Raw genomic sequence first — 24,807 nt, forward strand, 5'->3', positions numbered from 1 at the left:
CCCACCCTCCTCCATTCCCCACCCATCCTACAGAACCATATACAAGCCTACAGCTTCCAAAACGCAAACAGACCTTAAAACATAGTAATTACTGCTTGCACTACCCACCCACACTCAGCTGTTTTACCCATCGCATCCCTTTTCATCTTCCATCTGTTGCGCCTCCCTTTTAACAGCTTTATGTGTTGCTACTGGGGTAGAGTAAAACCAGATTTTAAACAGCATTGATGCTGCAGTCCTATTCTGCTCAGCCAAAATATGGCGGGGGTCGGGGGGAAGAACAGAGAGAAAGAGCGTGAGCGAGCTACCCACACATACATTTCACCATGATCTTGGATAATTCTTACAGAACAATCATTTTGACAGATACAAAGAGGAAAGTACTCTTGAAGAGGCTTACAATAATTTAATGAATACTCTTGTACCAAATCCTGTACCTGGGTTACACATACAGCTTTTAAAAAGTTACAATGGCGAAAGATGATGACAATTGTCCATATAGCCATATAATTAATTGTAGTTTAATGCTGCACTTAAATATTCACTGCACAATAGAAAGAGTCAAACCACTACCAAATTACACGCGATTCACTTCCATTCTGCTTTTCAATTATAGGTATTCAGCTTGCAATTTCATTTCTGGAGGTTACTTTCAGGAACAGACAGCTCTTACACCAAATGGAAATAAATGCCACCTAGAGTACACACACATTAAATGCATAAAATGGGCACTTAGGAATTGGCATGGTCTGGTCCTCTTCAGCCCTCTAAAAAAACTACAGGACAACAGGTTTTTAAAACCACTGATGTGGTGGGGTGCATGGTAGGACTCGACACATGAGAGAGAGTGGGTTACGTACTACACAAGAGTACATCTGCGAAAGGTCCAAGGAGATTTTTGTTGAAGATGCAGCGGATCCACACCAGATATATTGTGAATGGCTTAATGTTTTCTGAAAAGGTGTGATTCTGGTGTGACAAAATATAAGGCATGTAAGTGTTTTCACCTTGCTCCTGTATCCACACTTCATATTTCACCTCTCTGACCTTCAGATACTTAAGGTTCCAGGGGATCTGCCAAGACACAGAGAGCTTCGCTTCACTAGTACCTTGGACAGAGGCTTGACACTTAGCATCCCTGACCTTGCCAGGATACAGACCACTAGTCCACTTCTGTTTCTTGGGTCCAGGCTTTGATTTCACAGTTTGCCTGATCACTTGGATAAGGGAAGGGATGTTGACTTTTGTATCCTGGTAGACACGGAAAAGCCATTCCGGGTTCCGACAACAGAGGTGCCGTGGAACCTCCTTGCTTTTTATGATGCGTTCCTGCTCTGCCTTGTCCAAGTGAGCAATTCCTCCCTGGTCCCATGGCCTGTCAGGAAAGGTTACAGTGTTTTCCCTATCAGTGTTCTGCCAGGTAACGTACTGGAGATCCATGCCAGGGAGCGTTGACAGTGTTTTGTACGGGGTGTAGTGTTCGGGGTTGATTGCATAAGGAAAGAGCTCCACGACTGTGGCCCCTCTTGGCAGGAAGAGAGACATCACTAATTGGGCTCCATGCATGCTGACCAGCATGGATGCATTGCTGATCAGACGTACAATGTGAGAAAATGAATGGTCCTCTATGGAGACTGTAATGGTTTTCATCTGAAACTCCTGGGCAAGTGCCAAAATTAATTCTGCCTCATTTAGGATAAGTCTGTTGATTGTTCGACTGAATACTACAATATACTCCTCACTGGCACTTTCTTCCAAGCTGACATTCAGCTTCTCCATCATGAACTTGGTGAAATGCCTGATCTCATTACCAGAAACCAAGATGTTTGCCTTTGGTCCTTGTGGCTGAACAAATCCATATTGGTACCATGTGGTGATTTTGGACAGCCCTACATAAGATTTGGTAAAACAAAGGAGCCTGCCCAGGGTTTTAAGCTGCTCTCTGAGGAGTGGCTGTTTATTACTTAGTAACTTGTAGAGATCGAAGTGCAGGCCTTCACTCCACCCCTCCATGAAGAAGAGTCGTGACTCCAGATCCAAGTCTGGGAACTGCTGCATGGTGTAGAAGATCGGGAGGAGGTCATCGTGGAAGACGTGCATCAAGTTGTCCGGGTTGAATCGGTTGGTGATGAGCGCCACATCAGGCACAAAGACTGGCTTTGGCATGAATTTCAACGCAGCAGCTGGCAGTTCCACAAAGTTGAAGTACTGGGTGTTGTGGTCCTCCACCGAGGAGAGATCAAGCAAGGCAGGCTGGAATCTCCTGGAGCCAAGGTTGGGAAGCATAACTGACGCGTTGCTGTGAAAGAAGACAAACTCCTCTGCCTCAGTGGAGTAACAGAGGGACTCAAAGCGGCAGATGCGATCGGTGTGTATCCTGCCTGTGCACGCCATCCTGGTACCGTCCTCCACCAGGGCCTGAAGAGCCGCATGGTAGTCAATCTGGACCTGAGAGAGTTCCTGGGACTGGCGAGTGAGGACCAGCTCTTCTTCAAGCACGAAGACGTGCTCTCGCAGCTTGATGTATTTCCAAAGCACAGCTGCAAGGGCAGACACTAGCAGGGCATTAAACACCGCTGCTATGTTCATTCTGCAGCTAGATCCTACCAAGACGACAGGTGGGGAACACAATGGAAAGAGCCAACATCATTAATCCTCTTTGACATGGTGACAGCAAAGTCCTGTGGAAAACAAAACAAAAGAAAGAAGCCATTGGAATCTTTTTTTTTTTTTTAAATTTCTCAGCATTCCACCCCCCCTCCCCCAGGAAATGGGAGAGAGGTGCAGGTAAGAAACTGTCCAAAACTGAACTCAAAGGCGGGGGTGATTTTGAGAAGCTATGAAAAGCAGCTTCCCCTCTTCTTTTAGTTTCTACCATTTAAGTAAAATAAATGGTAAGATGAATTTTGTGCATATGCATTAGGCAATCTAAGCAATTATTTTCATTAGGAATATGCTTCAAACCTAACTTTCTCAAGCTATTTACAATAGGGTAGTTCAGTAGAGAGGACAAATGGCCCAGTGTTTAGAGCACTAGCCTGGAGCTTGAGAGACTTGGGTTCAGTTCTCTGCTTTGCCATGGCCTTCCCCTGTGGTCTTGGGCACGTCACTTGGGACCTTTTCAAAAGGCTTTTAGGTGGAGGGAGCTGATTCCACAGCAGACTCTACAAGCCCACAAGAAGTGACTCCAGCAGGGCTTCTCATCGCTTGAACTCCACAGGTCTGGGGTCGGGGGGGGGGGGGGGGGGGAGGTGGGAGGAAATGAAGCTGGTTCCTCTCTCCAAAGTATGATCCCATGAGGTCATCTGGCCAGACATTAATGTTGCCTCACACATCATCTGTTACCCCTCCTACATGATGGCTACTGCATGGCCATGAACGGCGTGGGAAGGAAGGCGCAACAATAGCGGCTGATGCAAGAATCATGCCGATATTGGAAGAGAGGGGTTAGCAGGGTGGATGTGTAGATGCAAAGAACCTCTGGAGAGTCACACAGCTCTTGGATCCATTGGTAAACAACAGAGCGGGCCAACTTCATCCAAACAAATAAAAGGAAAGAGTGAATGAAAACAATGGTCTGGATCCTCAGCTATGCTGTGCCCACATTGTGCCAGGCCACCAATACAGAGCAGTCAAACAGTAGCATACCCAATCACAAGCCAATTGCCAGGGGATCCCCCAGCAACACAGAGGAGTTGCTCCTACTCCATTCCCCTCCCAGCTTCTGGCATAGGAAGAGTGCCCAGGGCTTGGGGTTATAGACAGCCAGAGTAATTTAGTGCATCCTTGAGGCTGCTCTACCTCATGGCAACATAACACTGGCCCAGAGCACAGCCAGCCCAGGAGGATGGATGGGGCTCCACACTTCCAAATTACACTGTGTTTCTTGGCTGAAGCCTAGGATCGATGGGTCTGAGTTGTCTAGTCCTAAATATCTGCACAGGAGAAAGTTTGGCTCTTTGTTTGAGGGGTCACAGCTGTATTAAAATGAACACACCTTTGTCCAACAAGGGTGCAGCTGACTCACACCAGTACAGCTAACCTTTGACATATCTAAAAGAAACACATTCCAGGCATTCCTCCCCCTCCCCCCACCAAAAGTGTGACATTTTCAAAGGCATTCAACATTAGCCTAGCTCTGTTCCCATTGAAATTGGCACACTTGAAAATCTGACCCTCAACTCATCTCTATGTGCTTGCTGGTGCAGGGACTCAGTGTTCCCTTTTTCCAATGGCAGAGGTCTTGGCAATTTCCATTTGAGAGGACACCAGCCTCCTTTCATTTAGGTTTGTTATTGGCTTATGTTTGAGCATCAATTACATTATATTCTTTAAGACTTCAATTTATGCACCAATTCATTTGCAGCATTTCTGAGCTCCAATTTTCAGTATGCGTCATATTCACTGTTAATCAGATTGCAAATAAATTGTAACCAAGACCCAGGGGGAATTATTGGAAGGACAATATCTGATTGGTCTATGTCTGACCAAACCATTTCTAATTTTATTTGTAGGGAGTAGTTTAAACTGATTTTGCTGTAAGTTTAAACTCACAAATGCTTAGGTAAGTCCAATGAATTAGTATTGATCCCTTTGCATTCTAAGCCAGACGTACATTGGTTTTGTTATTTCTATATTGTTGAACTGTGGAAAGAATTGCACGGCAGGTTGATAAGGTTGATAGCAAACTCAGAATAATAGAATAGGCAGACTTACTATATATGTATGTGTACACATATATACATAGACATACATACACACACACGTACACAGACATGCATGCCCACGCACAGGCACACCTCCCCCCCCCCAGGGGAATTTGGAAGTTATAGGTAGTCTAAGCTCATTGTTAAGGAGGCAGATTGTAGAGGTGATCTTTGGAGATCAAAACAGCAGTTTCAGTTTGGGATCAGCCTTTGCTGGGAACAGAGATGAAGTCCATCTCCTCTGGCAGGTAGACTGAATGAGTATCTAGCTCAGTAAGTGCCAGACAGCAAAAGGCAAAGAAAGATACATTTGATTTTATGAGTCACCAATGGTGGCACCGTTGAAACTTTGACCAAGGCCTTGTTTATGCTCAGAACAGCCCAGGCTCCACCATTAATAGCCATCAATTGGTGTAGCTGCACTGATGCTGACCTGTAAGTGTAGAAAAGGCCACTGAGTTTTGAGGGGAGGGAATAATCCAAGAGCTAGGATCTTACACTTGCAGGTCGATCTACATTTATTTTGTTGCTCTACAGTTCTACTTCAGTGCTGGGTATATTGTTTCCAAAGCATGTTTCCCTTTTCTTTTTTCTACTTTGATATTCTGGTAAATAATCTAGCAATAGTATTAGACTATGTAAACAGCCCATCTTTTTAGCTACACGTACACAATGGAAATTGCTTTAATTAGCAATATCAATCCAGCAAAGAAGAAGATAGAGTCCAAGTGACCTCCTTCAAAGCATGCTACTCAGTATATAAAAGGCTGATCTGGAAGAAAGCCTTTAGCTCTGAAGAATTTAAAATGCTTAAAATAAGGGTCAATCTGAGGGCAGCACAAACCTTAACATCGGTTTTTCAGAAGCACTAAGTGTTCAAAACTCCTCCTGAAGTCAACGGGAACTGCTAGTGCTCAGCACCTCTGACAAATAAATCAGGCCTTTAACTTATTTTACTCTAACATGAAAAAAAAAAAGGTCAAAGAGTCACCTGAGGTATCAATCTTCAAACACTCCTATACTCATCTAGATCTCAACTGGAAACCCCAAGGTGGAAGGTTGTGTCTCTCACTAAAAACCCTGGGAGCCATGCCATCCTCCTTAGAGAAAAAGTCTATTCTAATATTTCTTTATCCTATCAGCCCCCAAGGGACAGCATAAGAACTAGTTTAAGATTGGTTTCTAACTCCATGTCTGAAAAGTGGCCCGGACAGATCTCTTTTACAAATACACAGGTTAAAAATCTGTCATTTTACACATTGTTGCATTAGTGCCTGTACAACTATTGTAGTAAATAACTCTGCTTTTTAACATCCTTTTTACCAGATTTCCTTCCTCCTCTCCCTACAGCAAATCTTTCACTCCTCTGCACTGAGCGGAGGCAAGTGTGTTTTCTTTAGCCATCCAACTTTCAGGGATGGCTGTTAAAAGCCAGCATTGCTGAAGGACTCCATCATCATACTTGTTCCCAGCTGCCTAGAGAGATGCATAAATCCTGGTTCATGCTGTTTGGCGGAAGGCTGCTTTTGCTGGAGGTGAACAAAGAAAAACTGGCCAGGAGCAGGATTTAGGGAGGGAAGAGAAAAAAAGTCAGTGGCACAGCTGAATTGTGGATTCTGCAATTTTAGGATTTTTCTGGAATGTTTGCTCATTTTCTGCAGGACTGTACCTTTCATTTTCTTCTCTCTTACACGTTCAGTGAACACTGCGCTAGGGGAGATGCTGGATGGATAGCCCTAAGGGCTGAAGTCTTTTGCTCATTCACAGAAAGGTACAGCATAAATAGTGGTAGTGTAAGGTGTCCCATACTGTTTCACGTATGGGCCTCTACCCAGTCAGAATGAGCCACATCCAAGGCAAAGAGGACCAGCCAGCAAGCCTCCAAATCCACTGGCTCCTCAGCCTCTCTCAGTTGTCAGGAGGGTCTTCTGATGTGGATACCTGCCATGAGGAAGTAGATAATTTTGAAATTAACACTTCCCTGTAAGAGAGACAGCCTTCACCATGGAAATAACTTTAGTTACTTAACCTCTCCAAGTCCCTTCCTGCGACATTAGAGTCATTTTGCATCTCTCCATCATTGGTGTGTTGGGAGGAAAGTTTAATATCTGCAAGCACTTTGAGCATGAAAAGTGCTATAGACAGGCCAGATGGATTGTTTAATGCCACTCATCCTCAGTTCTTCAAACAGCTCTTCAACCTTGGGGGGAAAATGGGAGCGTAATGGTTCAGAACTGCTTTCCTGCCCCAGCCCTCCCAATCCACCCACCCACCATGGCATCTTTCAGTGCCATGCCCTCAATCTACAGCAGTGGTTCTTACACTTTTTGTATTGGCGACCCCTTTCACACCAAGCCTTTAAGTGTGAACACTCCCCCTTATAAATTAGAAACAGGGAGCAGGGTAATTTTAATTTAACAAGGGCTCGGGGCTGATAGTCCCCACACATGGCCAGGCTCACAACCCCTATGTAACCACCTCAAGACCCCCTGAGGGGTCATGACCTGCAGTTTGAGAACCTCTGCTCTACAGAAACATGCATCTCAGTCTCCAAGGATGCTGCAAGGATTGACCAACGTTTGTACAGTGCTTTGAAATGTTCAAGAACTCTCATTCGGCAGCACCGGAAGAAATGACAGCACACAGATTAGAGCCTCGCCAGAAGGAACACTTGTAAAAGCACAGGGAGCCTTCTTGCTGCCAAGCTCAAAGGGCTATGATGCCCCAAAGGAGGCTCCCTTGATGATTCCTGACAGACAGGTTATTGGAGAGGAGTGGAAGAGAGAGAATCAGAACCAGCAGACTGCCCTGGCAGGAAGCTTGATGATGGCTGGGAGCAGCTGATACCTGGGAGTGTGATGGCTGAGATGGGAAGGTCTGGGTGCAAAGAAAGTGGGATAAGAGAGATTTGCAGAAAAAAAGCTGAGGCGTGGAGCCAAGACACACAGCACACTCAGCACCAGGAGGATTAGAAAGTTGGAGGGGCCTCTCTAGTTTCTGGTAGGAAAGATGAGTGGACAGAGACTGGAAGAAGAGCAGAGACTTGAGGAAGCACCAACTTGTCTTTAGTTGCTTTAATTTTAGTTAAAATGGCCAATGAGGAGGCACCTACGGGAAGGTGAGCTGCCAGCAGCCTCCCCTTCCCATCCTTTAGCAAGTGGGCTAACTAGTGTTCATGGCTCCCTATCCTCAGAAAACCTCAGTTCAACTATCACTTTTTAGTTAATATTTATTACTGATAAGCAAGTAAACCCTTCAGCAGCTCACGTCTGCTCAGAAAGCACACATTTCATAGACTTAGAGGCTCTGTCTACACTGCAATTAAACACCTGCGTCTGGCCAGTATCAGATGACTTGGGAATGCAGGGCTCAGGCTACGAGGCTGTTTAATTATGGTGTGGGAATTTGGGCTCAAGCTGGAGCCTAGGCTCTGGGCCCCTCCCACATCGCAGGGTCCGAGAGCTCAGCTTCCAGCCTGAGCTGGAACATCTACGCCACAGCCCCATAGCCCAAGCTCCAACAGCCTGGGTTAGTTGGCACAGGCCAGAAGCAGATGCTTGGGTATGTCTACGCTGCAATTAGACTATCTTGCAGGATTTTCGTTACCACTATGTAAGATTTGATACAGTAACTAAGTTTCTCTCCATTAATGGGTGCTTATTTCAGACCACCATATATTCATGCTTGAAGCCAGCCTGCTTACAGTAGGTGCTGTCTTGTTCAGCAACACTTTGATGTCTGCTTCAATAAGAGAGGTAGCTGAAACTAGTTATTAAAGGGGCACACTCTTGTCAAAATTAATATATTTTTAAAAAGATCTTATTCATAACATCCATAGATTATTGCAACTGAAAGAATTTTAAAGAGCAGTCTCTCTGCCATGTTTTTATGATTATTTCTTGCATTTCACTCAGCTTGGACAATAAAAAAAGAAAAAAAAAACTCAACTCCTGCCGACAAACAGCAGCTACACTGCGCATCTTTTAACAGCATGGCTATAGCAGCACAGCTGTGTCGCTAAAAGGTGCGTAGTGTAGACATAGCCTAAATACTTTCCAGGTACATTCAATCTGCATAACAAAGTCTCTAGTAGACTTCACAAGCCTTCTTGTCTCTTCCCTTTCTCCAGTAGAAGAGCTTCTACACACACACACAAAGTTGTGAATTCCTGCTTCTTTTATGGTCACAAGGGAAATATCTGGAAGGGCTGGTGAGAAAACAGGACAGAGTCAATAGTTCTTGGTTTTATTCCTAGCCTTGCCACTGACTTCCTGTGTGACCATGCACAAGTCAAACTCTCTGTGCCTCAGTTTCATCATCTTATGTACTGTACATAATTGATCATGTGATTTAAATAAGTAATGTTCATAAACCATTGAGTTATCCAATGAAAGTGTTGTATATTAAGAAATTGATATATTTTGTGAGTAAATTTCTTACTAAAAAGCAGGAAACTACAGATGTGCTGATTTTTTAAAGAAAAAAGCAGCTTTGTAGAACTACAAAATCAAGAAGGGACTAAGCCATGTAGTTGAAGTAGCAAATACCATTAATCAAGTCTGCCTTAGAAGAGAAATGTATAAAGCAGAACACCTGAAATTTCAATTCTCAAATGGGATTTTAAAAATAGGGCTATATCAGAAAAGTAATCATCAGAAATGTTTAAAATATTGTTTTATAGACACCTCAGTATCACTGAGGTTCATAAACAAAACAGGTTTATTTTAATTTTAAGGCTTCATCTAAATCAAAAACCTTGCTCTATAGGAGATGGCAAACAAGAAGGCAGGTTCTCCATATAACATTTCCTTTTGTTAAATGTTCTCCATTTCAAATATATCTTCACTATGAAAGGGAAAATAAAGTACGCTACAAGGGGGAAAAGATTTTTTTTCAAAGGCACATATAGCAGTTAGATGCCTAATGCCCATTGGCCCATGCACCTAACTACCAGTTGTGCCTTTGGGAAAAAAAATTCCCTCATGTAATCGATTTCTTTCATAGTCATTCAGAGCTGGATAGTAACTTTCAAGTTACTGTATTCTATTGAAATAATATTTATTCATACTGTTCTCTTCTATCAAAATGCCTGGCCTCTAAAAGGGTCAGAAATGCAGTATTGCCAACCCCAAATATTGAAAGTCAGGGTCTAAAAAACAAAACAAAAACAAAACATCAGGAGACAGAGTTAAAAATTAAGAAATTTTTAAATAAATTGAGTCTTATTTGTGTTCTGGTTTACAAGCTTTTAGGGGTCCCGTTTTAAAGCTTTTCTCCACAATCAGGAAGGCTGGAAACTTTCACTAACAACAAAAAGCGGAGATTGTCATGTAACCACATGACTTCAGCAGCTGGGGGTTTAAGTAAAACTACTGGCAGGAGAGCTAACAATGCCTCTCTGGGTACATGCCTGGGAGCCGTAGCACTTGAAGACTCACCAACCCAAAAAACTCTAGTTGATGAAAGATAGGTGGAGGAAACTGTTAACAAGAGTTCACACCTGTTAACCTTTACTCACATAAGTAATCCCACTGAAATCAATGGTTCCTCTCACATGAATCAAGCTATATTGGAGCCAATGATGCTAATCAGAAAAAAAGCTGCAGGATCTTTCCCCTGTTTTTTTGTAAGCAACAAGTCTTCATTATCAATAAAAATGCATGTCAGGAAAACCACTAATAAGAAATTTGATAGACAATTATCCATAAATTAAAAAATAACTCCAAGGAAAAAAAGAATTTACTAATCCTGCAAAACTAATATGAATATCCAGAAAGTGTTGATACCAAAATGCACTCAAATATGAATCTCAGTGACTCTGGGTTTTGGTAGCCATTTGTTTCTATAGTCTTCCTCCTCCTCATAAAAGAAACAGCTTGGGCACTGTCTGGATAGAAATTTAAAAGGATAGTACAAAATTGTCTTTATAACAATTAGTATGAGCAGTTCAGGTTTCCCATTTAGCATGGTGTCTAGAACAGTTTCTATGTGCTAGAAATTCTAAACAGGAGCCTAAAATGTTAGCAACCCAGCACAGCCAATAAGAACATTAAAAGCCTTGTAGGTTGACAGGCTATACAGTGACATGTTCTGTAGAGACAGTAAAACTGTCAAGTGGAGAAATTTTTCTTAAGAAGCCCAGAATTCAGTCTATATCAGAAACAGGATTTCCTCCCCACAAATCATTTGTTCCAAAATACTCAAAACAAAAAAAATGCATGAAGGCGGGGATTATAAATTAAATACTGATCACTCACACAACCACAGAGGAAAAATTCAGACAAATTAATTTGAACAATGATCTGATACACACATTAAAAAACCCAAGAAGTGCACTATAAAAAGGTGGGCAAACAGAGCAACCTGCAAAATTGAAGTCAGATCCGTATGTGAGCTCGACAGCTAACAGAGAATGATTACAATTAACACTCACCAAAGCAGTACATTAATTCAGAGCATCTGCAACCTCCTTAATCCTTGGAAAAGCGCTATCCCTAACGGATTAGGATTTCAGCACATGCATGCATACCTGATCTGCTATATAAAAGGAAACATTATCCAATGCCTCTCTCTTTCACAAGAAAAAGAAAAATCTTAAGTCTATTTCTTGCAGAGGAACCCTCTCTCCAATCTCCCCCCCCACCCCTCCCAACAAAAAAAAAATATCTACCAGAGCAGTAACCAGTGCACCAACTGCAGACTGAGCTACCTTTCTCCCCTAGCTGACTCTGAGCATGCTCTGTCTATCAGCAGTGTCCTATCCCTCCAGCTGGCTCACCTCAATTTGTTAGCCTCCCAGAGGTCAGCCTTGCATGCAGGATGATTTGCTGCAGTATTCCTGCAAATTCCCCAAAGGGCAGCCACACTGAAACAAATACAACGGTGCTGTTTTACAAAGCTGAGTGTGTTTAGGACACAGACAAAGCTGGGTGGTTTTCCCCTCCCCCCCTTCAGAGCTTGCTTTTAGGTAAATAAATAAAGGCTCCACACAAAGAAACAAACGGGGGGGGGGGGGGGGCAGAAAGAATGCCAATCACCAGAAAAGGAGAAAGCTACTGTAAATGCCTTCTGGCAACTCCCTCAGCAACTTGTAAGAGCTTTCCTAGCTATGAGGGTCAGCGAATGGCTCCGTATAGAACGTGCGACAAGCATACACCTTCAGAGTATAGGGGATCATGTTTTTAAATAAACTCTCTCACAGTGAAAACAGTTTTTGTGGCTACGAAAGTCACAAAATTAAACTGTATTTAATATGAAAACACTGAACAGGGTTCAAGTTAGATAGGAGCAATTGCTGCTCAGTGCACTGGGTGGGGGCAAGCTCAGAGTGATTTTCCTAGCATCCGTCTGCAGAACTCAACTCCACACTTGATGCAGTCCATCAGACTAGTTTAGAAGACTTGTGCCCAGTTTTGATTTGTCAAGTCCCTGATCCTGAATTCAGGTCCAGACCCAAGAGGCCAATTCTGCAAACACCACCGAACAAAATGCTTATGGCTTGGAGTAGTCTCACAGCAACCAATGGAATGACTGAGACTACTCCCAATAGCAAAGCCCCAACCTTACCATGACACGTGCATGCGCGCACATACACACAAGATAAAAATCGTTGCCCTCAGACGAGATGCAGGGTTTCTCTTGCTCCTCGTAAGAATTATTCTAGCTGCTCAAAGGAGACAGCACAAAGCCCCATCCACATACCCAAAATGTGAATAATTAAGGTAAGGGGCATTCTGTTAGAAAAACTCCCAGCTATGAACGGTAGCTGTATGCTACCTGGAGCCCTTTTTTAAAATGGGTAGGAAGGGCAGCCCAGGGCAGTCAAGCTAGCATCTCTACAGTTCTTTTTTGACTCATACTATAAATCATTAGGGAGAAGGCTAAATGGATTTATGCTACCTATACACTGGATCATACTGTAATTTCAGACTTTGGATTTATACCAATTGGAACTATTAACTAATTGGCCAATTCTAGCATAATGGTCTCCAGGAGCACCACATGCCCTGATTTGGATCGGATCCTGTAAACCCTCACGTACGTACATAATACTACTGCACAGTCCAATTGAACTTAAAGAGACTACTCGTATTTGTAAAGTTACATGTGAAAGTATTTGCAGGATTAAGACCCGAGTTTGCTTCTGATCTAGGGGGGTTGAGTGTGATTTTTTGGAATATTAAAAGACAAATAAAAACCAAATAAGCAAGGGGGAGGGAACCACACCACACCAACCAACCTAAATATTCTATAAAACTGACAAAGGATCTTAACAAAGCAAGACCTTCAAAGTAAGTCTGATGACAAGATGACCAGAATCTAATGGAAATACCATTCCTGAGGCACAGATTAAAACATATGGTTTCTGATGCGCTGCTTTTCTGTCTTAGCATTCCCATACAGAACAAGCAAAAATGATCTTGCAAACAGAGTGAGACTGCCCAGAGTCATCTTTCTGTCTTTAACTCACCTCACTGTACATTGGCAATGCAGGGGCCAGAGGTAGGAGGACAGTGTGTTGTGGGTCAGGATAGGAGCTTATAGTCAGCCCATACGGAGCTTCAAAGTTTTAACTACACATGGAAACAGCTATATCTATCTCAGGCCTGCCTCTACTGGAGTCAACATGACCCACAATTCTACAGTCCTTGCACACGCAAGACTTTCAAGGCCCAATCTAAAGCCCACTGAAATCAATTGGGAGTCTTTTCTCTGATTTTACAGGTCTTCAGATCAGCCCCTTAATTATTTCAAAGGGAACTTTGGTTTCCGAAGACAGCACCTCCTTTGTTAGCCTTTTTGAAGAAGTCTCCTACTACAGGACAGGCCCAGCAAAGAAAACAACAGAATGCCACTAGCCGTCACCTTCAGCCCCCAACTAAAACCGCTCCAACGCATCATCAAGGATCTACAACCTATCCTGAAGGATGACCCATCACGCTCCCAGATCTTGGGAGACAGACTAGTCCTTGCTTATAGACAGCCCCCCAACCTGAAGCAAATACTCACCAGCAACCACAAACCACACAACAGAACCACTAACCCAGGAACCTATCCTTGCAACAAAGCCCATTGCCAACAGTGTCCACTATCTATTCAGGGGACACCATCACAGGGCCTAATCACATCAGCCACACTATCAGAGGCTCGTTCACCTGCACATCTACCAATGTGATATATGCCATCATGTGCCAGCAATATCCCTCTGCCATGTACATTGGTCAACCTGGACAGTCTCTACGTAAAAGAATAAATGGACACAAATCAGATGTCAAGAATTATAACATTCAAAAACCAGTTGGAGAACACTTCAATCTCTTTAGTCACTCGATTACAGACTAAAAGTTGCAATTCTTCAACAAAAAAACTTCAAAAACAGACTCCAAAGAGAGACTGCTGAATTGGAATTAAATTTGAAAACTGGATACAATTAACTTAGGCTTGAACAGAGACTGGGAGTGGATGGGTCATTACACAAAGTAAAACTACTTCCCCTTGTTTATTCCCCCCCACACACACACACTGTTCCTCGGACGTTCTTGTCAACTGCTGGAAATGGACCACCTTGATCATCACTACAAAAGGTTCTCCCTCCCCCCCCACCTGCCGGTAATAGCTCATCTTAAGTGATCACACTCGTTACAGTGTGTATGGTAACACTGATTGTTTCGTGTTCTCTGTGTATATAAATCTCCCCACTGTATTTTCCACTGAATGCATCAGATAAAGTGAGCTGTAGCTCACAAAAGGTTATGCTCAAATAAATTGGTTAGTCTCCAAGGTGCCACAAGTACTCCTTAGATTTTCAATGTCCTCCCAACACAGGGAACCTCCCCAATCCCCCATAATTTAATGGAATTTTGGCATTTGTCAAACTCAATGTCCCTTTAAGATGTAACCCCAAGGTTAAAGGTTTACAACGAGAACCCTGATCCATTAAAGCACTTCAGCACAAGCTTAATTATAAGCACACAGTCCCACAGAAGCCAACTCTTATGCTTAAAATGGAGCACAAGCTAAAGGACTTCACTGAATTGGAGCCAGAAACAGTATGACAGTGTGATTCTCACCGTGCCATGAGCTGCGTGTAGACAGATCTTTGTGTGTAGGGCATGTCTACACTGCAGCAGCGAGGCGATATTCCCAGCAGGGGTAAACAGACTCATGCTAGCTCAGCTCAGGCTAGTGTGCTAAAAACAGCAGTGTAAATACTGCAGCAGTGGCTTGCTTGAGCTGCTGCCAGCAGAGCTTGGACCGAGAGGGTTGGGCAGACTTGGACTAGGGCTGCCAACCCTCCAGGACAATCCTGGAGACTCCAGGAATTAAAGATGAATTTCCAATGAAAGATTACGTCAGAGTGAAACCTCCAGGAATATGTCCAACCAGAACTGGCGACCCTAACTTGGGCTCGAGCAGCTACCCCAAGCCGTTCCTTGTGCTGCAGCGTCCACTCTGCTCTTTTTAGTGCACTAGCTTGAGTTGTGCAAGTCTGTCTACATGCACTAGGACTCACACCTCCCAGCAGCTATGTAAACATAACCAGAAAGTCCCACTGAAGTGAACGGGGCTCTGCATGGACACGGGGGGGTCCACCCAGGATCAGGGTCTTGTTAACTGAAGTAAACGTAATTTGATTTTAAAGCCCCTATAATAGTAACTATTTGTCTGTTACTAGTGTGATATAAAACAAACTGTTGCAGCCCCAGACTGCAGTTAAATAAGCTGCCCACTGCACACCAGCCCTGAGCCAGGAGAATGCTAGTCAAACCTCATTGAGAGATCAATAAATATTTAATTCACATTGTAAAGTTTCAACCTTTAAACACAGCACCACGTAAAGAAAACAATTAACCTTTTGGAATCCCCCAAAAAGTGCTAACACATAAATAGACTGGCAGAGAGGTTTGAATAGCTTTCTTTAGGCCAAGGGAGGGCAAGCAGCAAGAAAAAAGTGTTGTTTATGGAATCTTTGCCTTGTACATAGATATTGCAGGAGAACCTGCGTCACTCCCAATTACAACATTTATTATTTATGGACCTAGAAGCACACTCCAGAAGAAAATTGTTCTTCCTGCAGTGTTTTAAAATGAAAAGCACTTTTCCATTTAAAAAGGGAACACACAAACAAACATGTCAAACTACTAGAAGCTTCATTGTATCCAGTGTTGTTGTAGCCATGTCGGTCCCTGGATATTAGAGAGACAAGGCAGGTGAGGTAATATCTTTTATTAGACCAAGAGCTCTGCGTAAGCTCCAAAGCTGGTCTCTCACCCCAACAGAAGTTGGTCCAATAAAAGATATTACCTCACTCACCATCTCTCTCTAGACACTTCCTTGTCTTGTTGACAAATGTCAGGTTTCAGACAGGGCAACAGTGGTACTTGGTGTCCTGAAACCAGGGCTCCAGACAACCTAGTTTCACAGAAGTTAACAGCAAAACTCCCATTGACTTCAACAGGGCCAGGCTTTCAACCACAAACTGAAGATTCCAAAGGGGAAAGTATTTTGATGGGGGAATAGTATTTTCTCCCAAGAGACTTCAAATGAAAAATTCCGCTTTGATCACCTTCTCCAAATGGACCTCAAATGTGTGCATGGTAAGGGAGTGCACTGGCCAAAACAGCTAAAATATAAATGAATACTTACATATACGTATTTATTTTATACTGATATATGTTTTTTCTCACACACGTAGTCGCCTACATACACGCACCAATGTAAATATGTACATGTTTTGTGTTATCTATCCATATTACATAACACATCTGCTGAGGAGAAGTATACTAGCTATCTGAATTTTCCACATTTTAAATCTCTTCACACCCTGCTTGGAGTTGCATTGACTGTACTGAAGTGGGACACTGGCTCTGGTCCTACCATTAGCTGCATGCAGGAGGACTGCTGCACCGAAGAGTCCCACAGATTTCAGTGGGGCTCCATACAGATGCAGCAACCCACCTGCCTATAATATATTGCAAGATTGGGGCCATGGTGAGAAGAGTGATACAGAGGGGTTCATATTTATTCTCTCAGTAGCTTCCAAATCATGTTTGCTCATTTTACAAATTGAGAGATGGTTTTTGCATCCATGCTTCTAACTGAACCTGAGATCAGGAAGTCAGGCGGTGTTCATTCTTGTCCACATTTCATCACCGGTAGTAACAATTCTGCGGCAAGTATTTAACAGATTATTTGGCTGGCGCACAAGACAGGACAGGATCCAGCTCGCTCTTCCATAGCTGCATAGGCCATACACTGCTAACCGTAATAAAAACTGGCATGGCAATAAAGGATGTAGACATAACTGAGCCACATGGGGTTAGAAAAAGATTCACTTGGTCAATTCTCAGACCTCAGTTCCAATATTAGGCCTTCATCTGTGTGACATCACAAGAGGAACATGTTCCCATTTTGCAAATGAGGAAACTGAAGCACAGAGAAGGGAAATAAACCTGCTCAGGCCACACCAATGTAGGACCAGAACCCGCATCTCCTGAATTGAAGTCCGGTGCCTTATCCGCCAAGCGACACTCACAAAGGAATTCTCCCAGGTAACTCTCACCAAGTCACTGCATACACCAAGACTGAATCTGGCCCCATGGACCAACCAAGATGCTGGAGCCAGTAGAGAGAGAGTACATCTTAAATGTGCCAAAGACTGAAGTGACAGGGAGGATTAATCGATTGTTACAACCTGGAAGATGCTGAGAAAAGAAACTCTCCCCCAGCACATGCCCCAAAACACTCTGCAACTGGAGTGGTGGAATGAGAGCCCTACAGCATCATCAAGGTAGTAGCTCAGAAGAAGCCTGCACTAGCTGTGGAGGTTTTGGAAAAGGTAAAGCCTCATCAAGAGTCATTCTCAGGATATTAAAATACATATATATCCCTAATGACACTATATGGAAAGAATAATCGCAGAAAGTGCAAAGATGAAATCTAGCATAGGATCATGAAAACGAGGCAGTTCAAGCACAAAAAAAAAAAAATGAAGACTCTCCTATAAATGTGAATATCTGAGGTGGAATGGGGGGCATTCTACTGTCTTCACTGGCTTACGCATTCTCTTATAAGTGGACCATAATAGTCTTAGTACAAATTATAGCATGCCTCTGTTTCCCAGCAAGATTATAATGGCATTGTTTTTAGCATCTGGCTTCTCATTAAGCTTCTGTTTTCCATTATGTTCAGAGGCTACATACTTTCCCACTCCCCCTAAACAAAACAAAACCCACGAAACAAAGTCCTAGTACTTCAAACATTTTGAAAAGTGTGGAAATAGCTTTCAGGAGGAGGCAGTGGTGGCAGCTGCAACGTATGGAAAGCCCAATCAAAAAATAGTATTTCCAGGCAAACCAGGAGTATGCATCTATTAAGTCGCTCTACAAAAAATACTTGCAGGTGACTAGCACAGCATCACAATGGACACCATCATTTCAGGCCATGTAAAAGCAAAGACTGACTATACTGTATCAGAGGTGTGTTTCACTTCCTTTATGAACTGGAAAGGGGCTGCTGGCTGTATATTACTAACTGCTCTCTCTGCTAGAGAATCTCTTATAGAAACGCAGTCACCATAAACTGCCATCCATATGGTATTAGTACAACATTTTAAAAAAAAATCTGGGTCTTACAACCTTGCCCCTTGTGTGGCCATTGACACTTGTGTAGCATGAGTGTAATACACTAGTATTCTGGTTTGGTGGCATTATGCTCATTTTGCACAGGTCTATTATGCAAGGTGGAAAGCAGCAGAGAATTTGAGCCCTTATGTTTGGCCACAAAATATCTATAGTTAAAAAGAATTAACTCAGGGCTTGGGTCAAAGGACCAAATAGGCTATAGGAACCGTTTCAGACATTTCCTTAAAATATTCTGCACAGCACATAACTGCTGTGGTCTGATGTACCACGTGGAAAAGAACAATGCCTACCTTGGCTCTTATCTGATTACAGAAGCATCAGAGGGCCCAGCAGAGCAACACTACCACATGGCTGCAGGCCACGCATTTTCTGTTTCAAATATTGCTCTGAGGGCTCCTGCTGCCATTGACAGGGGAAAAGAAAACAATATGAATCATATTTCTCAACTTCAATGTGACCTGCTCCACACAATGGTGAGAAGCGTTGGTGAATACACTGAATTATTTGTACGCCATTCTGAATGCATTAGGTGTCATATACAAGAATTACAGTTCAATAGCCAGCAAGAAACCTTTCACACCCTTGACAGCCAGAAAATTGTAAGGAATGGTGATTAGACCTATACGTATTCATCAAGGCAGAGCAACAAAGGAAACCATTTTTAAAGGTTTCTTCTTTTATTTATTCAATTTGTAATTAGAGGCTGTGGATCAGAGCACAAAAGAAATTCACAAAGCCTTAGGCAAATATTACCTTAAGCAAGATTAAACTGAGGTCAGATCATCAATAATATTATTGTAGATGTCAGTGTACCTCGCAACTCCTCCAGAGTTGATTTGCCAATGCACAGGACACAGTCCTACGAGAAGGACCATGTTACTAAATGCAGAGGCAAGTTAGCCCTAAAGTATATTTCATTTAATACAATGGCTTCATGTGTCAGATGGCTGACCCATTATTAACGTATTGCAGAATAGTCAGAGCGTTCCACCTGGAGTGGGATGCAGAAGAGTTGGCTCCTGTCCCACACACACACACAATTTCTAGACTGGGCAAAGTTACATAAATGCACCAAATTAAAAAAGGAAACTCTTTAAGGACAGAAATAGATTCTTGTGATCTTAGAGAAAAGACAGCATTTAAAAAAATAAATAAATAAGTGTATGGCCCAGACTGTCCCAGCATGCAGTAAGAGCTGTGGGAGGGGACCTTTTTAAAAGGAAACTCCATGAGGAAATTCCCCTGGATCATCCTTGCAGGAGGGGGATGGAGTTGTTCCCTGTGGAAAATCCATACTCAAACTTGGCAGATGCCAGGGATTCACAGGAGGCCAAGCCCATCTGTGCTCAGACCCTGTACCTCCACCCCTGTACCTCTGGCTCCCAGTGCCACCACCCCCGACTCCTCTTGTCCAGTGGAGGTCCACTAGCAGGGACCCCTCTGACCTTACCCTGGGTGCCCCTGAGGCACAGATACCAGCTGGACAACTTCCACGGGGTCAATGAGGGAAACAATAGGCGTCTTCCCTAGCCAGCTCCATCCTGCCCTGGCCCACCCAAACTTTACCATTTCCTTGGCAGGCCCTGAGCATCACAGTGTGCCCTCTGAAGGGTTCTGGAGGGTAGGATTGTGGTGGTAGTCAACACTCTTTCCACGCAGGGGATTTGGGTGTCACAAGTGGAGGACTTCTCCATGCTCCTCTCTCAGTGTGCACAATCTGACCCTATATTAACAGGGAACATATCTACAAAGAATAAACCTCACAAGTTGTAGGTCCGGCACAGAACAAAGCAAATGTAATTTTACAAAGCGACACAGGATATACTGAAACATCTAGCAATACAGGATATGCTATGCCCATTATCATTGTACCTGGGTGCCCAGATGAGAAATACACTAAAATAAAAACCCTCATCACTATGGCCCTGATTCAGGAAAGCACTTAAGCACATATTCAGTACTTAAAGTTAAGCACATGCTTAAGTCCCCCTGATGTCACTGGCACTTAGGCACATGTCCGAAGTTAAGTAGGTGTTCAAGCGCTTTCCTGAATAGGGGCTCAACTTTGTTAGCCCTCATGCCAAATTTTATAATTAAAGAAAGGAAAAGATGGCTCTTACGTTTTGTGCACTGAGAGATGATTAATTGATGCCTTTTATAAAAGTCTAAAGAAATAAAATAAAAAACAACTTGCCAGAGGTGACATGGGGAGGTGGGGGAGCATGCGGGGTCAAATACTCTCCCCCCTGCCCCCCCCCCCAGATTAGCTGTTGGGCTTGAGCATGCTCAGTAACACTGCTGAAGCTGGCTCCCCTCACTCTGCCCCCCCACCCCCCCGCATATTATTGGCAGCATAAGTCTTCACTGCAACTTGCTCTCCAGATTTACTTGTAGACATCATGGCACAGAACTATATTTGTATATGGAGGACTGTTACTATCCTGGGACCCAAGGTGTGATGTAGCCTCATATATATGCTGTACCAGATAGAGAACGGGGAGAACAGTTGCATTTTCTGTTAACTCTCAGCTCTCTGCATGAACATGAGTAATAGCCTAAGAAGCAAAAAACAAAAAACAGTCAGATGCAAGGAGTAGGGACAAGAACAAACCATCGAAAAGTGACCAGCATCATCAGGACTGAAAAAAAAAAACAACAAACAAACAAAAAAAAAAAAACACAAACACCCCACACTCACTCTTCTGCAATACGAAGGCTTTCACACAATAGTAGTAGTGCTGAATAAAGGACTGCCTAACCACTCAGGAACGACAGCCGGTATCTCTCTGTAACAAAGGGCAGTTATGTGGAGGTGCGTTGAAGGCATGTGGTGTAGGTTCAGATCTTTTCCCCAGGTGTTCCTTTCCAAAAAGTCTCAGCAGAGCACAAAAGAAAATTATGAGGAAAACTGATCCTAGTGCGGCTTTTATTTTATTTAGGTTTTGGTTCTCCCTCCCACTGTGAAAGATGCAGGAGAAAATGATGCCGGTCACAACAGCAAGATTTCTGGGCCAAATCCGATTTATCTCAAACAAACAAATAAATAAAATATTTCAAAGTGGACATCTCCCTGCATTGACAATGCTGCAGAATGCAATCAGTGACACAGACTGTTGTGTGGAAGACCCAGCTTCACAGACTCTTCTGTGGAAGAGACCCAGGACTGATGGTCATGTGCCTGGTATGGAGACCCTTGGGTAAGTGCTGGAGAAATCTAAAATAGCCTTTGTAGTTTTGTGCCCAGTTTAAGCCATGATATTCCTGCTCATTTTTCATTCTGCACAGACTTTTGAACTCCTACTTGTTGCCACTACAATTGACAACCAGTTTGCAGTCAGTTTTTAATTGGCGATGATGGCAAGTATCAATATACTTATCCAGAGACAGGGTGCATCAGGCAGGAGGGCTATTCCACCACCTGCCTTTAGGCAGCCTTCTTACTATTATCTGGGACATCGTGTGTATCACACAGACATTGCAGGGGTGGGCTTAAGGATGAGTGTCAAAGCAAAGATCTGGCAGGAGCAACCAGCAAACACACAGACGGAGTGACAACTGATTCACAGCCGACATTTTCCTGAGCATGGAAAGCCTCAGCTGTGACTGTTCTGTAGAATGGTTTGCAGTTAAAATGGAACTGAGATTGGAATCCCGAGGATGAGACCTTTAGGAAATGCTGCAGGTTTTGGACATAGAATCCCTCATCTCGTCTTCATATCAAAAGGAAAAGCCCTCCTTTTGGATAAAACTTTTCCACCATAACCAGAAAGTCATTCATAGCATCAACCTTTCCCTCGCAAAGACAAAGAACCCCCTTCCTCCAAAACCAAGCAGAGCTTTCTAGAGCCCCAAAAGGGAGAAGAGACAGAGACTCCAAGAAGTCCACGAGACACTCTGCAATTGCCGTTCTACATAGAAGGTGCTCCACTGTTACAAGAGATAGGCAGCAGTACAAAACCCAGAGGCAGATCGATAGCTTAAAATAAAGCATGGGTTAAAGGACTTAAATCAAATAGGGCCTAAGTGCCCAATTCTGCAACCCTTATGCGAAGTAGGACATCCCCTTTGAATAGGGTGTCCATATATCCCGTTTTGGCCGGGACAGTCCCTTTTTCAAGCCCTGTCCCAACTTTTTTGGCAAAAGTGGGCACTGGTCCCATTTGCTCTTGCCAACTGGATCAGCTGGCAAGAGGAAATAGAACAAATGTCCACTATTGTCAAAAAAAAAAAAAAAGGGGGGGGGAGGGAGTGCGGTGCAGAGGAATTTGTGGGAAGGGGCGAGTGGAGATGCCAGCCCCTTGTGGGGGAGAGGAAGGGCTCATATGGGAAGGGGGGGGCTGGCAAGCAGGATTGCAGCAAACAGCAACAGCCCCTTGTGGGGGGTCAGGTGAGGTTCCTGCAATCCCAGCCTCTTCTGGGGTGGGGCAGGGTGCCAGCAACCTGAGCTTTATGGATGCTGAACTCATGCAAAGAACCAAGAAACCCTTGTTTATCATCAAAATGCCCCCCAGGCCCTTTCACTCTTAAAAGACATCGAACAACTAAAGAAGAGGCACTCAGCTGAACTCCTCCTCACAGTCAACACTGTCACTGACTATCTATATCTCTTTTTAAATTTCACATGACACAGCCAAGGGCTGGGGGAGAGGAAGACACTTCCACGTGTGTTTTGAAAGGATGAGCCAAAATATTGTATGACAGAACCAAGAACATCAACTGGTTACGAAATCAAGATTATACATAGTTTCATGGCTGTACAAGCAAATAAGGTTCTGAATGTGTGTGAGAGAGTCAAATAGTATTCAAAGCCATAACCGGGCAAAAAATAAAGTTAGCAAGAACATTTCAGCATTTCAACATTCAGGGAGAATCTTTAAAAGGAAGAGTAAAAATTGCAGAACACTTGACTTTTGCTCTTGTAAACTTTTTTTTTTTTTTTTTTTAAAAGGGAGACCTTGTGGTTGAGACAGATTGTTAAACTTCATTTTCTACTCTGAGGGCCAGTGGGGATTTCGGGCATAAAAAAGGGAGAGGAGACTGAAATAAAGCGGTCGAGAAAGAAAAAGCACAGGAAAAGAGGAGAAAGCAAGAGAGAAGTACAACCTACACCCAAACACCCAGTGTGTGGAGGAAAGGTGAACATGTAATATCCAAAAACAGAAAGTCAGAGAAAAGAAGCAAATTGATCCGGTAGCTGAAAAATATAGAAATAAAGGGCTCCATTGCAGATAAGATTCTCCTGTCACCTCAGTTTTACAAAAATGTAACCACATTCATTTCAATTGAACTACTTCTGATTTACACCATGAGATCACAATCTCCCTTCCACAATCTGAAAGAGTCTCTCTCTTCATGCACTGACATTCTTCTCTAAATTAGGATGTAAGTCTACATCAAACAGAAACAAGTACAACTTCACACCAGCCTGATTACAGTGAAAGGTAACTAGTCACTGAGTATCAGCATCAGAAAGCAAAGAATACACTGTCTCAGACAAAAAAAAAAAAAGCAAATATTGGGCAACTGGAATCTGAATGCCATTGGACTGACCCGTTCCAGAATATGAAATGGACAGAGATATTGGTGGTCTAACTTAGCTGAAGGGGATGCTGACCTAAGATTCTGAGTGGACAGCCAAACCTCATTTCCTATGACAAGGTTGGGGGTGGCCTGGTGGAACGGTCACCAGGGTGCTCATAAGCCTCCTTAGCAGATGTCAGCTGTACCAGACACTTCACAGGGATGTCAGAGTGAAACTGAGAATGAAACCTGTAGTTGGCAAAGAAGGGGCTTTGTAGGGTGGAGATGCGTGCGGTATTATTATACACAAGTTCTGCACAGGGAAGCGGGGAATACTCAGTTTTCTTGGTCCTCACTGCTTTTTGAACTGAAGAACTGCTCAAGGATCTGGTTGACCTGTTCCATTTGCCCATTGGTGTGCAGATGATATGAAGACGAGATGAGGGATTCTATGTCCAAAACCTTAGAAACTCCTGCCAGAAACTGGTACATATCAGAGCATAGCTTCAGGATTGGAAGCCTAATCTGTCCCTCCAAGATATAAATACGACCTTTATGGTAGAGGACGTCATCCTGTAATCTGAACTTGGTGACAGGTTGGACACTGACACCATCCAAAGCCTGGAGGATCTGAGAAGCAACCAGGTCACCAGGCAACAAGAAACGCATGGAAGACATCAGGTTGCCATCTATTGCCCCGTTAACAAAATTGGCTGCATTAACCCTAATATTGGACCATAAATCACCCAACTATTGCCATATTGGGGTCTTGGAGACACCGCTCACATATTTCAAAACTAGAAGGTACCCCACATGGGATGCATTTAAAACAGATTTTATTGTAACCAGTGAATATAAAAAAGTAAACACAGTAAAGTGGCAGTATAATGGCCTACTACTTTGAACAAATGGAGCAAACAGATGATATATTCTGAACA

At 43.3% G+C, this 24,807-nt stretch overlaps 1 protein-coding gene across 5 annotated transcripts in view; it reads right to left on the reverse strand.

Annotated features, from left to right (window-relative positions):
* Positions 1–617: 617 nt before the first annotated feature.
* POMGNT2 (protein O-linked mannose N-acetylglucosaminyltransferase 2 (beta 1,4-)) overlaps positions 618–24,807 on the reverse strand; it is a 41,540-nt gene continuing 17,350 nt past the window's right edge. For 3 of the 5 annotated variants that reach the window (XM_073333313.2, XM_073333314.2, XM_073333319.2), the window contains one exon: positions 618–2,681. In XM_073333313.2, the coding sequence (XP_073189414.1) occupies positions 853–2,589 (1,737 nt within the window). In that variant the 5' untranslated portion in view covers positions 2,590–2,681 and the 3' untranslated portion in view covers positions 618–852. Of the gene's footprint in view, positions 2,682–6,375; positions 6,965–11,139; positions 11,312–24,807 lie in introns of those variants that run through there. The other 2 variants (XM_073333320.2, XM_078851744.1) reach the window with 2 other exon arrangements.

The sequence above is a fragment of the Lepidochelys kempii genome, chromosome 2, assembly GCF_965140285.1.
Source record: "Lepidochelys kempii isolate rLepKem1 chromosome 2, rLepKem1.hap1, whole genome shotgun sequence".
NCBI lineage: Eukaryota > Metazoa > Chordata > Testudines > Cheloniidae > Lepidochelys > Lepidochelys kempii.